Below are 15,456 nucleotides of genomic sequence, written 5' to 3' on the forward strand. Positions count from 1 at the left end.
TTATTTATGAAGATTTAGTTTTAGGTTAGTATTAAGTTTTTTTCTTCCAGAGAACGATGCATCAACACCTCCTAAAGTGAAGAAAAATAAAAGGTTGTTGAGTGTTAGGTACCCTATAAACATTAGAAAGGGCCACACCACAACTAAATATAGTTGTAAGTTTATTATATGTATGAATGTGATAGTATGAAAATATTTGTAGAACGATACAGTTGCAGTACATCGCATATCACAATGCTGAAATAAGGCGGATCACTACCAGATAGTCAAGTGGTCGAAACCTAACTACTGTGAGTATGGACTACTCACGAAAGCATCAAACACCTGATTTACATTGAACTATTTTTGCTCATTTGTTACATATATAAACACTATTTTATGCTCGTTGTACATGACATATAGTACTGATGATACATCTCTGTGTACCTCAGCAAATGAAATGATTATCCTCTATACAATGAACATAACAAGTAAATATTGAGGTGCACTTTAAACATTGAATAAGTATTCGATACGAATGGTATTGTCAGGTTTGCGTTGTGTTCATAAACAACAAACTATATTGTTCCTGGGAACACAGTTACGACCAGCAACGAGATGTAACTGAGAACATAAATGCCTTTCTGTGAAATTTCCTCAACCCTGTAGTGTGTAGATCCTTCCTGGAGAATGTTAGAAAGGCAAGGCCATGTATAGTTATTTAAGCAGCACATAGAATCTGTTGAAGCATCTATTGTTTACTTTTTTAATTCTTTGAACTTGATAAATATGCTGTGACAAGAAATCACTGAGAATTTGGCATGAAATGTATGTCAATATATACCAGAAAGGAAAAAGGAATCTATTTATTGCATAAATGTTATGTAAAAAATGTAAAACAAAATGAGAGTAGAAAGTTTACTCATGTAATTGGAATTGGACAATGTAACGAAATTATAATTTAACCAAGTGTACAAAAACAAAATAATAATCAGACTACAATGTATATTAGTAGTGAAAATGGCATGTTGCCAAATGAATAGGATAAGTTTATTCTTGTAATTGTATTTTTTTTAATGTTTATAGTATATGGAAAGGTCGCTACAGAAATTTTGTGCAACAATATGAAAGATGCTCAAAAACAAACGAAACCTGCCTGCAAAGTGTTAAGTATGCGTGTGAGATATGTGGCTGTGCGCATGGAGAACTAAAAACGACAATAATTCATGCAACATGAATTTTCTGTGCTCGACAACACTGTAAAAACATGAATTTCCCTTGCTCAACAACGTTGTAGAAGCGGCAAGAAACTTACCTTGTCGGTGGATATCGGATGTATGGCTGGTGTTCCCACTGAGTAAGTGCGAGCGTGAGTTGAAATACATTCCTTGGGCCACTGATATGGGAACCAGTTGTCACAGCATAAAAGATTTCAAAAACTTGTGCGTTGTAGAATATGTGAACGCACAACATGGACACTCTTACTTTGCATTAAACATATGAAAGCGAGCAGGGACGGTAACAGATCTCGAGCTCCACGTGCGTGCTTCACAAGTTAAACACTGGGCAGATACTGACTGACAATAATGGGACTACGCACTTATAGCAAGCACTTTATTATGAAGGAAAACTTATGTACGTATGTGTTAAGGGAGCTGAGATGCCTATATAAATTGGTAACCATGCAGGATAATTCCAATTGCTGAAAAATAAAGGTTATGCCCATTCTGGCTAGGGTTATCAACCCATAAAAAGGGAAATAAGCCCAGACACTGTGCTCCTCTGTATGACGTCAGTGCACAGTGGGGGGTAGTTCTGAAGAGGTACATTATTATTATTTTTTTTTCCTTCCTCTTGTTCTTTTCTTTTTACACATATAAAATAATACGTTATTTTGTACCAGTGATACTATATGTCACAAACAAAACAAGTAGAGATACGCTCTTTGATTTCTTAATCTCTTTAAATTTATCTGTCTGTCTCTATATGTGGTAGTGGGTGGACGTATGATGAGTTCCACCAAATTAATATTGTTAAAAAATGTGTATTCCAATTGTACATTAAAAGGTGTAATAGAAACTGATCGAGACAGAAGAGTTTATTCGTACGTTCACCATATCCGACCCACAACCACATCCGACTGTTCACCATTCTGTGATGCACCAAGAATCCCCCATCAAAAGGGTCAAAGCATCCAAGAATAAGACTGGTGTCTGTGTATGTGCGGATGGATATGTGTGTGTGTGTGTGTGTGCGAGTGTACACCTGTCTTTCTTTCCCCCTAAGGTAAGTCTTTCCGCTCCAGGGATTGGAATGACTCCTTACCCTCTCCCTTAAAACCCACATCCTTTCATCTTTCCTTTTCCTTCCCTCTTTCCTGACGAAGCAGCCGCCCGTTGTGAAAGCTCGAAATTCTGTGTGTGTGTTTTATTTATTGTGCCTGTCTACCGGCTATATATATATATATATATATATATATATATATATATATATATATATATATATATATATATATATATATATATATATATATGGTGTTACAAAAAGGTACAGCCAAACTTTCAGGAAACATTCCTCACACACAAAGAAAGAAAATAGGTTATGTGGACATGTGTCCGGAAATGCTTACTTTCCACGTTAGAGCTCATTTTATTACTTCTCTTCAAATCACATTAATCATGGAATGGAAACACACAGCAGCAGAACGTACCACCGTGACTTCAAACACTTTGTTACAGGAAATGTTCAAAATGTCCTCCATTAGCGAGGATACATGCATCCATCCTCCGTCCCATGGAATCCCTGATGCGATGAAGCAGCCCTGCTGAATGGCGTATTGTATTACAGCCGTCCATAATACGAGCACAAAGAGTCTCTACATTTGGTACTGGGGTTGCATAGACAAGAGCTTTCAAATGCCCCCATAAATGAAAGTCAAGAAGGTTGAGGTCAGGAGAGCGTGGAGGTCATGGAATTGGTCCGCCTCTACCAATCCATCGGTCACCGAATCTGTTGTTGAGAAGCGTACGAACAATTCGATTGAAATGTGCAGGAGCTCCATCGTGCATGAACCACATGTTGTGCCGTACTTGTAAAAGCACATGTTCTAGCAGCACAGGTAGAGTATCCCGTATGAAATCATGATAACATGCTCCACTGATTGTAGGTGGAAGAACATGGGGCCCAATCAAGACATCACCAACAATGCCTGCCCGAACGTTCACAGAAAATCTGTGTTGATGACATGATTGTACAATTTCTTGCGGATTCTCGTCAGCCCACACATGTTGGTTGTGAAAATTTACAATTTGATCAAGTTGGAATGAAGCCTCATCCGTAAAGAGAACATTTGCACTGAAATGAGGATTAACCATTGGATTAACCATTCGCAGAAGTGTACCCATGGAGGCCAATCAGCTGCTGATAGTGCCTGCACACGGGGTACATGGTACGGAAACAACTGGTTCTCCCGTAGCACTCTCCATACAGTGACGTGGTCAACGTTACCTTGTACAGCAGCAACTTCTCTGATGCTGGCATTAGGGTTATCATCAACTGCACGAAGAATTGCCTCGTCCATTGCAGGTGTCCTCATTGTTCTAGGTCTTCCCCAGTCGCGAGTCATAGGCTGGAATGTTCTGCACTCCCTAAGACGCCGAACAATTGCTTCGAACATCTTCCTGTCAGGACACCTTCATTCTGGAAATCTGTCTCGATACAAACGTACCACGCCACGGCTATTGCTCCGTGCTAATCCATACATCAAATGGGCATCAGCCAACTCCGCATTTGTAAACATTGCACTGACTGCAAAACCACGTTCGTGATGAACATTAACCTGTTGATGCTACGTACTGATGTGCTTGATGCTAGTACTGTAGAGCAATGAGTCGCATGTCAACACAAGCACCGAAGTTAACATTACCTTCCTTCAATTGGGCCAATTGGCGGTGGATCAAGGACGTACAGTACATACTGACTAAACTAAAATGAGCTCCAATATGGAAATTAAGCGTTTCCGGACACATGTCCACATAACATCTTTTCTTTATTTGTGTGTGAGGAATGTTTCCTGAAAGTTTGGCCATACCTTTTTGTAACATCCTGTGTGTGTGTGTGTGTGTGTGTGTGTGTGTGTGTGTGTGTGTGTGTGTGTGCGCAAGTCCCCCTGCCACTATTCAACTTCTTTTCTTTTGGACATGTTAATACAATTATATACGGTAACACTGGTTCTGCTCTGGATGCATGCAAATCACAACATGGATGTGAGGAGACAATCGTATGCCTTTCCTTGTTGCTAACAAACAAGGTATCTTGTTTGGGATTTAGATTGGCAAGGGAATTTTGCTTTTATATGAAACTGCGTCACATTGTTAGCTGTATAACACTTGCCGAGATATCTTTGGTGTATCTTATATATTCAGATGGTGTTTAGTTCCTTCTCACTCACTGGGATAATATGGATGAAATTAATTGTAAAACTGGACACACTTCTGCACAGTGTTACTTGTTCTTTTGCATGTGGTTGACAGTCACTTAGTTGCACTGCAGTTTCGCACTAGCAAACTCTGTTCTCATATTCACATTGAATTTTGGTTGTGTTATGTACGAGGATGCCAATGTTGGAATTTTCTAACATGTATGGTTTTTTATTATTGCAGTGTGTATATGAGAATATGTAAATGTAAATATCAAAAAACTTTATTCTCAGTTTCCAATTATCTAATTTTGATAGGCTAGTTTATAATTAGGAATTCCATCTTTCTTTTCCTAAGCCTTTACCTGTCACTACTTTTCTAGCTGTATCGGAAAGAGAATGAACTGTCAACATTGGCCAGTAGTGTGGAATGAAAGATTTTATTCAAAGTAAATGGATATCCTTAGAGAGAGAGAGAGAAGAAAAAAAAACAGCAACTGTGTTTTTCTGCTCTTACTATGCAACTACGTTTTAATAAATACTTTTTATTTAAAACAGGAAACTACAAAAACAAAATATAAATTGTAAAGAAAAATATTGCTTACCTAGATGTGTCCCTTGAGAGCTGTAAAGAGCATTTTCTGTGGTGTTTCCATGGATATTTGTAACATGTAGACACAGTCAGCCCAAACAAATACTGATCATCACATTTTCTGTGTGATGTTCAAAGTCAATGGAAAATGTAGGGTTGGTTCTTCTTAAAAACTAATTTTTTTTAAAAGTTGAAGTTTATATGCACATTCGATAGAATGGCCTCACATTAGTTAGCAGAATTTTGGCTTAATAATGTGTGTTAACACAAACAGCATCATATGAAGAATAACCAGTATTCCACCAGTAGCTGAGTAGTGCTGCTGCATGATAGTAGCAGAGAGATAGTGGGGTGCACTCTGGCACACAAAATAGGACAAGCTGAGTAAGGAAGACATGGGGAACATATGTTTAATTACCTGTAAGTATAACCTCTTGTTGTCTTCAACTGCATTACTAAGACAGACTGAGAACAAGCCATGGAGCCAATGTATTAATACCACTTCAAGCAGTATCACTTTCTAGGTATTTTCATTACACATCCTGGTGTTGCAGTTTCCATATCCCTAATACAATAATATCTACTATGCTCTACCAAATATTGAGGTTTTTGTTGTTTTTTTTTTTTTTTTTGGGGGGGGGGGGGGGGGGTGGGCAGACAGCCAGCCACTGAATCATCTAGCACTTGACCTATTGGTAAATAAATTTGTGACCACTTAACTGGACTACTTGCCCTTTTATTGTGCCACTTACACCTACTGCCATGCAGCAGCAATATCCAGTAGCAGCTGGAGTACTGGTTATATTTCAAGTAGAGCTGTTCCTGTCCACACATATTAAACTGAATATTACATTAGACAGACTTAGGGTCATTCTACTGAAAGGGCATATAAAATTCTGATATAAAAAATTCTAATATGAAACAAAATGAAGTTCCTCCACTGACATTGGGTGTCACATGAAACACGCAATGAGCACTATTTGTATGTGATAAATATTCACACCTCACAAAAACTGAACTCTAAAAATCTGCAGAAACAGTGGAAAAATGTGCCTAACTAATGTTAGGACAGACACCTGGTATATTCGTTTTTGCGGAATATGTAGCTTACAGTGATATCAAGACTGGAAAGAATTATCCAGTAAATAATAGCAGTATATGAAATGAGCTCATCCTGAATGGTTGGGTGAGAAGGGAGAAATGTTAGTTCAATGACAGTTCAACCAAGAAAAGGTACATAAAAGTGTTAACTAAGAAAAACTGAAACACATGCTAAATTATTATGTAGGCTGAACGCCAACAAAATGTTGTACATACCCACAGGAGAAAATTTTGCATGGTCTTTGCCAATGCCCTTGACAGCATGTAACTTTAGATCTAATTCATGTCCTGGCATCATTTTGCTAATGAGAATATCATCATGTATCGGTCCAACATCTTGGGCTGTGTACATATTTCCTTGGGCTCCAATTGGTAGCCATTTCATATGTTTTGTGTAAACTGGAAAGAAGTATGAAACGAATTTATAATTTTAAAGCAATCCTACAAGAAGTATTCTGATTGAAATTTCTCAATATTAATCCCCCAACACTGTGGAAGTCCAATTTCAATTAGGCAATCATTTTTATCAGTCTCATACACAAATGTGAGAATTGTTATCATCCTTTTAGAATCTCAGCTTGACTTTGTTCAAATTCCAGACTTGCATAATCTGTATTACGTTTTTCATAAATAAAGTGAAAGATTACAGCTCACTGATAGAATAATCAACTTCTTCGAAATCCTGATTCAAGGAACAATGATATGTGAATTCACTGCACAACACTTTTTCAATTAAAAAGCAAACACTTCCCATATTGATATGCAATTCCATGGTGTCTGTATGATTTGACAATCATAATACAATTAAACTGTAGCAAACATATGACACACACATTCTGGAAAATGAATGTTTACGTCTTTTGTATTACACCCCCACTCTATGTTAATAACATTAGCACAACAAATACAAGATTTTTTTAAAAAAAACTTCAGCAAGGCAAACTTTAGACCTGGCTCTAGTGGTAATTAACTTGGTCATGTGATTAAGCTCAGCCACAATCCAATGCAAAGTAGTGCACTTTGCTAGCTCACAGTGTGAGCACAGGTAATGTGGGAAATAACTTCACAGGCAGCTGGGACAATTCGCAGTTAGTGTCATGAATTTTGCTGACAATGAGATCGAGAAAGATGCAATAGTGCCAACAGAGAAGGTGACAGAAGGTGCAAGCAAGTGTTGACAGGTGTACGATATGTAAGATATCTAAGTCAGTAGTGCCTAGTATGGAAGGAGGAACATAATGCACAGTGGCACTGCATTAAGGTATCTGCCCCCAAAGCAGGAGAAACAAATGTGATATTTGCAAAATCTTCACAGCTTCTATCACAGAGAACAGGCTCCTAAGTTAGCAAAGATACTTGGGGGGGGATGAAACCACCCTTATCCACTTATAGTATTTCATTTTAAAGGGTGCAAGAATAAACAAGTCACCATGTTTGGATGAGAGATCATACAAAAACATGGTACTGTTGCATGGTGTGCGAGTGATTTACATGTTATAATTACTGGCTTGTGGCTCCAATGGTGACTTCACTGACTTATGAGAGATCATACAAAAATGGCACACTACATTAGGTGTTTGATGGAAAAATGAAGCATCAGAATTATAGTGGCCAGTAGTTTATTTAGATAAATTGTGGATTCAAGTACATTAAACTGTGAATAAAAGCAGGCAAAGTGACAGTGTGGAAAGAGTATTGTCAAATGACAGTATCAGTCAACATTTCACTGTTCTGAATGTAGGCCGTGATAAGTGACTAAAACAGACTAACTCTGGACGATCATACAGAAATAGACAGTAAAAATTAAAAACAAAACTTTTGCATTAATTAATGAGCACTAACCTTTCCCTGATTATTCCACTGATAAACTATTGCATAAAAATGACTCTTCTTCTAGTGCCAGCATATCATCTAGGGATAAATTCTATAGAACTGATCTGGAATATTGAAAAGAATTACATCCGTAGTCGCAGAGCAGCAAGCACATTGCTCTCTAACCCGGAGAAAGAGAATAAGAGAGAGAGAGAGAGAGAGAGAGAGAGAGAGAGAGAGAGAGAGAGAGATACTTTTTTGCTAATTAACAAATGCTGTGTAATGTTCATCTGGTGCAAACTTTTCAACATAATGCCACTTTGGCGACTTGCACATCAATTTTGCTGCTCTTAATTTGGTCTCGCAAGGCTGAGTAGACCTCCTTCCAGATCTTCCCACCAGGGAAAAATTTTATGTGGTTACTGGTAATCAAACCCAGGCCCTCGGTGTCACTAGCCAAAAACTCTAGCCACTTGACCTTGCAGTCAGCTTGCTTTCGCAGCTGTGAAAGTAGGAAAGATACATATCATGCCAAGGAACAATGTGATAACTACTGGAAGATAAACACACTGATGAATGAGGAAACTGCAAACACCATAAAATTAATTGGCACTTATTTGAACATGGACACTGTTTTAATTTGCGGCTGAAACAACAGAGAACAAATCCATATATGCAACTGAGGAAGATAGCAAAATCGTAATTAAAGGTGGTTTTACAGATACTGCCAGCAAAATTCCCTGAGCAGCCAAGGCATGATACACTGTATGTCCTGTTTGTTCATGTATGTCCTGTTCGTTCATTTCATTCACTGGTGCATACAGACAAGTAGCAGTTCACAGTATCCCACTTGTAACAAGACTGGAGAATATGCAACTACTACCTCATCTGCCTCCTTCTTAGGCATATGGTAAATGCAACGGTGCTGCCATCCTGACCAAGTATTCAGTTCAATTTTCCAGGTAATAGATGGTGGCTAACTGCATCTTCTTTGATGATTAGGTATTTATCCCAAGGTGACATTCTTATTGTGTTAATATTTAATTCTACATTAAAATACACAAACACACTATGAAACAAATGAAACTGAATAAAATTTTATTTGACAAGGTTTTTTCATTCGCCATCACAAGAATATATTAAAGAAAAAAAATGTAAGGTTGTCTTTTTTCTAATAAAACCTATACATGCACATTTTCTCCTTATATTCCTATGGCAACTACCTTTTCTTTGTAACTGATGCATATTAAATTTAGAAACACATAACTCTGTTTGGAATGTGTGAGGTTCAGAGAATGTATCAACGCTCAGAACTGTCTCCCATACATATGTATGATTTCCATAAGGAGCATCTATAAACGGAATTATTCCATTTGCTGTTTTGATGGAATGTGCTAATGCTGCACTATTATTAAATAATGCACCACACATTATTGTGAAACCTCACAAGAAGTAGCTCCCACATATTTTGACAAGTGTATCTAGACATTAGGAGGAAAGCCTTTTAGAACTGAATATAAGATTAAGCTTTTAGAGGACCACTGACTAGACACTCAGGTAAAAATTTCATAATTATGTTTATAGTAGTGGCCTACCTTGGCTCCAGATGGGGGGCACTAAGTATCAATGGCCAGACGACCTAGTGACATATACAAATCTTTCTCATGAATCAGTCTAGTAATGAAAACCATACCAAGATCTCTAATGTAGTTCCTGATATTATATTTCACAGACAGAAAAATGTGGCAGGGGACTTTAATTTATAATATGTATAGATTATGGTACATCTTCCTTTATGAAGGACTATAAAGGCAAATAATATCGAAGTTCACTTCTTCTGTCTGTTTAAACAATGAGAACTTGTTTTTACACTTTCATTTTAGTCAGCCTTATATTACAGTTATACACAATCAGCCAAAACTAGTGTGCCATAACAGTGTCTGAAGAACTTGCTGAAGACATATCAAAGCAGTTTTGTTAGGATATTTTTCAACAGAATGACACTGCAATACAAATTAAAAGTTTTTTTTTCTTTTTTTTTCTTCTTCTTTTTGTTAAATTTTACTTACGAATTTAACTTACCACTTCCATTTATTTTCTTGTCACGGACAGGTGCAGAGGCATCCACAGATGGATCGAGAGTACATTTAACTTTCAGTTCGAATTCCAAAGTGTCCTGTTCTGTTCCATCTTCATCGTCTGCAAGTTATTCATCAAATTTATTAAGGAAGATTAATTCAAAATAATGACTCAAGATTATGTCTCCTAATGTCCAAAATTCATTACATCAAGATTTACGTACTAGATGGCACTTCCTTTTTTTGTACAAATTAATCCCAGTATGTTTTCAGTGCATATCATTTCTCTACAGCATATTTTAAGCTGCAGACAACAATAACTTACTTTACTGCATCATCAGTAAATAATTACTAAGGCTATCACTTAACTCAAGACAGAAAAAAAAACGCCTTATTAGCAGCCGCACTTGAGAATTGAAGTACAATTAATGGCTTAAAGAACATTAACAGACACACTCCATTCCATACAATTTTACAACAACCTGAGTTGAGGACACAACTACAAACAGCAATAATAATGTTCTTTGCATAAATATGTCATCGTTATTCTGCCTTAGTGTTGCACAATGTAACAGCCATTGTTCCAAGAGTAACAAAATTTGATGTTCAGTATTTGGTATAATTATGCCTACTCACTTAGAGGTTTAATCTTATGTTATAAGTTTTACACGATAAGTCAAATATTACAGTTAGAAATTGTGAGGCAATGTAACTGAAGTGCAAAATTGCCTAGATTTTATTCACGCAGTATTTGAGAATAAAAGCACTTAGCACATAATTTCAAACCTTTGTGAAACTTCCTCTCAGTAACCCCCACCTCCCCCTCCCTCCAATACACACACACAAAGTGATGAAAGGAAAAAAACTGTATCGCTTGATACATTTTCACTGCTCATGCAGTAAAACTTCAGCACGAGACATGAAGTTCTAATTTATTACTTAAAAACATACACTGCAGGCAGTATCTACATATACCATTGAATGTACAGCAGCTGCAAAATTACACTGATGAGCCAAAAATCATGACCACCTGTTTCATAGTTTGTCGGCCCATCTTTGGAATGAAATACATCAATGATTCTGCATATCAGGGATACCACACCATGTTGGTAGGTTTGTGGAGGTAAGTGGCATTAGATGTCCTCACAGAGGTCATGTAATTCACATGAATAACAGGCCACTGACTTGTGTGCACAGTGATGGTGCCCGATAGCGACCCAGTTGGGTTTCATAAGATTCATATTAGGCGACTCTGGTCGCGCAAACATCAGCATGCATTCACTATAACGCTCCTCACCCCACTGCAGCAGATTTCTGGCTCCAGGACATGGGCAGTTTCACTGTTGAAAGATGACAATGCTGTTGGGGAAGACATCCAGCATGAAAGGATGCAGGTGGTTTGCAGCTGACAGCATGTCTTCAATTACTACCACACGTCCCATGCAAGCAGAGGAGAAATTCTCCCACAGCATAATATTGATCCCACCAGCTGTGTCTGTAGCGCGCTGCACGTTTTGAGCTGCCATTCACCATGACGACGGCACTAGTGGAGATGACCATAGCTTAGTGTAGCAAAAATGTGACTGAGCTGAAGAGCCAATACGTTTCCATTGATTGACAGTCAAATCTTGATGTTCCCATGCCCTCTGCAATCATAACTGATGATGTCGTTGGGTCAATATGTGAACATGTAGGCGTGGTCTGGTGTGGAGCTCCATGTTCAATGATGTATGATTAGCTGTGTGCTCTGAAACACTTGTGCGTGCACCAGCATTGTGCTCTTTCGGCAGAGATGCCAAACATCACCATCTATACTACTTTACAGAGAAAACAAGCCTCCGCTCTCCACATTCTGTGAAGAGTCATGGATGTAGAACCATTTAGCGCCTAGTGGTAGTTGCACTGTCCTCCTATCCCTTTCCATAGATGCTCACAATAGGAGCACATGAACATTTGACCAGCTTCACCATTTTCGAGATACTTGTTCACAGGTTCAGCACAATAATAATCTTCCCTTTGTCAAAACCTCTTATCTCAATGGATTGCCCCATTTGTGGCCCATATCTTCACTAGAGTGATCCTCCGTCTGTGTCTGTTCTGCTTACATACTTTTGTTACTGCAACACATATCAGCCACCAAACAGACGGTATCCAATTTCGCAGTGGGCAATGGTCATAATGTTTCGGCTTATTGTGTATATCATTGTATGACACTCAGTTCAGGAGATATGATGTCATAAACAGCTAAATGCACGAAGAACTTGCTTTTGCTTACAATGGAGTGCAAATTACCAGACTATGTTCATCCAGTGTTTCATAATTAGACCACTGACTGACTTCGAACAAACTATAAGAATAATTTCAAACCTTTTCTAAACTTTTTCTTGCTTACATGCTTAATGTCATACATTTAGCACATTAACTCATTTGTAAAGTAATCAGGCTTCAGAAGCTGTTTTATACACAGAAGTTCGAGTCTTTAAAGAATCAAGGGTTTACTGGTAATTTGGTAATAGAGCACTCCAAGGGTACATTCCGTTCTCAATACATGTAAGAACCACATTACTTTCTAAAATCTTTATCACATCCAACCTAACTATGAAGTTTAGACATCATCATCCTTGGGTCAACCACACTGACATATTTCACATGCATAATGACAACTAACAGAATAAGATTCCTAGTCATCAATATATAAGGAGGTTTCCATGAATGCAAATAGAAAGGGTTTTCTCAGTGAGGGGCCATACTTTTCTTCAGTGAGTTTTAGTGAGTGTATATGTGTGCATTTGCAGAGAGAGAGAGAGAGAGAGAGAGAGAGAGAGAGAGAGAGAGAGAGAGAGAGAGAGAGAGAGAGCGAGCATTCAAAGTTAATAATGTTTTAAAATTGTTTTGTAGTTGCAATACAGTTTACCTGTAATAAGTACACTACGATAGACTAAATTTAATGTTTTGTAACAGCAAGTACTATAACCACCATTAGAAAGCACAAGGTAGACGATCATATTTTAGCTATGTCATACAGAAATGATGTATAAAATCATTAAGGCCTGTGATTTATCTTTTTGCATGATTTACCTTATTTAAAATGGCTGAAAGCAAGGGAAAAATATAACTAGCACTTTTTTTCAAGAGGTCTCAGCTCTGCTGTAAGGCTTAATGATGATGGCACACTATTGGGTAAAATATTCTGGAAGTAAACTAGTTGTCTATTTGGATCTCTGGATTGGGACTAATCAGGAGGCTGTTGTCATCATAAAAACCAAAACTGGTGTTCTACAGGTTGAATTGTGGAATGTTAGATCCCTTAATTGGGCAGATGGGTTAGATAATTAGAAAAAAAGGAATAGATGGGTTGAAGTTTGATAGAGTGGGGACTGGCGAAGTGTGGTGACAGGAAGTACAGTACTTCTGCTCAGATCATCAACACAAAAATTGGACAGGAGTAATGCAGGAGTAGGACCAACAATGAATAAGAAAATAGGAATGCAGATAAGCTGCTATGAACAGCATAGTGGCTGCATTACTGAGGCCAAGATCCATCACAGCACAACAAGTTTAAAAGTCTCCTGGCTCCAAGGATGAAGAAGACATTAGAAGACTGCAATGACATAGTAAGGATAGTTCTGGCAGAATGTTAACTATCCCACCAACCACAAGAATCAGCTGCAAAGAAGTGGCCTCCTCATCACCCAATATCATCCTGAATTGAAGCAACTGAACTATACCCTACGCCAAAACATTGATTAATGTCATCATAGACAGAAATGAGGGACAACATAACCACAATCTTTCGACCCTTCCTGAAGCGGTATTCCATCACCCTCCCAACTTACAAATTATCCTAGCCCATTTCTATGCCAAGCCCACTATCATTTCCCTGTGAAAGATCCAGGAGGAAGACCTGCCTGATACATCCACATAGCACATCTTACTCCAGTCCTGTCATGGGCTTATCCTATCCCATCAGGGGCAGGGCCATCTGCGAAAACAGCCTTGTCATATTAGCTCTGTTGTTAAGTTCCACACAGCATTTTATGTGGGCACGAGCACCTAAAAGCTATCCACTAGAAGGAAAGTCCATCGCAAAACTGTGGCGAGGAACAGTGTTAACCACCCATTGGAACAACGCACTGCTGAGCATATTGTGCTGAAGTTGAATGACTGCTATACAACTCGTGTCATCTGGATCCTTCCCCTCAGCACCGGCTTTTCTGAACTATATAGATGGTAGTTATCCTTGGAAATCTTTGTTTGCTCCTGTAATCCTCCTACCCCAGTCTCTGCTCACCCACTGCCCCCACAGTCTCAATCCAACAGTTTCCTCCTCCTCTGTCCAGTCACCCCTCCCAATCCACACTTCCACTTCATTTTCATTGCATACTGCACCTCAATGGCTTCAGTGGCTGTGTGTGGCATGCATAGCCCATGTACTCGCCACAACTCTCTCTCCCCATCCCCCATTGCTAGTCCGCACACCTGCTGTCTCCTACTGATTTGCTAGCTACCTGTCCGCAATCCCTCCTCCGGCTTCCTGCCTCTTTCTCCTTCTGCCCATGCCACCCCACCTGACATAACCCCCACCCCAGGGCACCCGTCAAAATGCAATCCCAGCACTGTATGTCAAGCTGGCAATGTGTGTGCGTGTGCATGTGGATAGGTGGGGGTGTCTTTGTACTTAGTTTGCCAAAGGATTACTTCCAAAAAATAGTAACATTTTCGCCCTTTCGTGTGTGCCTCTTAACGACTCCAATATTTCTGCTATTCAGCGAGTGCTATCCTTTACTCGTAAATTATTTACCAACACCAAATCATTAGATTTACTTGTGTAGACACTGCATACACCACCAAAAGACATTTGTTTCAAAAATATAACCTTTAAGGAAACCACAGAATTCATCAGTTAACTAAAAAGTAGTAGCTCAGATGGCTACAAAGGTGTGTGTAATATAATAGTAAAATCTTATGCTGACTTGATAGAATTCCTCTTAAGCTATCTTTGTAATCAATGACTTGGGGCATATATCCTGACAGACTTAAATAAGCTGTAACTACAACCACTTACAAAACTGAAGATAAGCAAACCACCTCCAACTGAAGACCTATATGAATCTTTCCCCTCTTTTCAAAAGTGTCCAAAAAAGTGGCCTGTGATAGAATATTGACTTATTTAACTCAATAGAACTTGTTACCTGCTTTTCAGTGTGGCTAACACAAGGCACATAGTAGAAAGCAATACCAGGCCTGACAAATGAAGAGCTAGCAGAGCTAAAAAAGAAAAATTATCCTGCTGGTATACTTTGCCCCCTTGCCAAACCCTTTGACTGTGATCACAAAATTCTACTCAGTAAACTAAAATGTTGTGGCACCAATGGTGTTCCTTTAGCTTGATGAAATTTCAGCTTCATAACAGAAAGCAGAGGGTCTCATTAACACATGGTTATCCCGGGTGTGGCAATAGCATCAGAATGGAGGAA

At 38.5% G+C, this 15,456-nt stretch overlaps 1 protein-coding gene across 2 annotated transcripts in view; it reads right to left on the reverse strand.

Annotated features, from left to right (window-relative positions):
* LOC126268237 (DNA-directed RNA polymerases I and III subunit RPAC1) overlaps positions 1-15,456 on the reverse strand; it is a 188,190-nt gene that overhangs the window by 37,356 nt on the left and 135,378 nt on the right. For both annotated transcript variants that reach the window (XM_049973891.1, XM_049973890.1), the window contains 2 exons: positions 9,984-10,100; positions 6,306-6,488 (listed from right to left, as the gene is read on the reverse strand). In XM_049973891.1, coding sequence (XP_049829848.1) covers positions 6,306-6,488; positions 9,984-10,100 — 300 coding nt within the window. The remainder of the gene's footprint in view (positions 1-6,305; positions 6,489-9,983; positions 10,101-15,456) is intronic.

This window comes from Schistocerca gregaria, chromosome 4 (assembly GCF_023897955.1).
Source record: "Schistocerca gregaria isolate iqSchGreg1 chromosome 4, iqSchGreg1.2, whole genome shotgun sequence".
NCBI classification, from domain to species: Eukaryota; Metazoa; Arthropoda; class Insecta; order Orthoptera; family Acrididae; genus Schistocerca; species Schistocerca gregaria.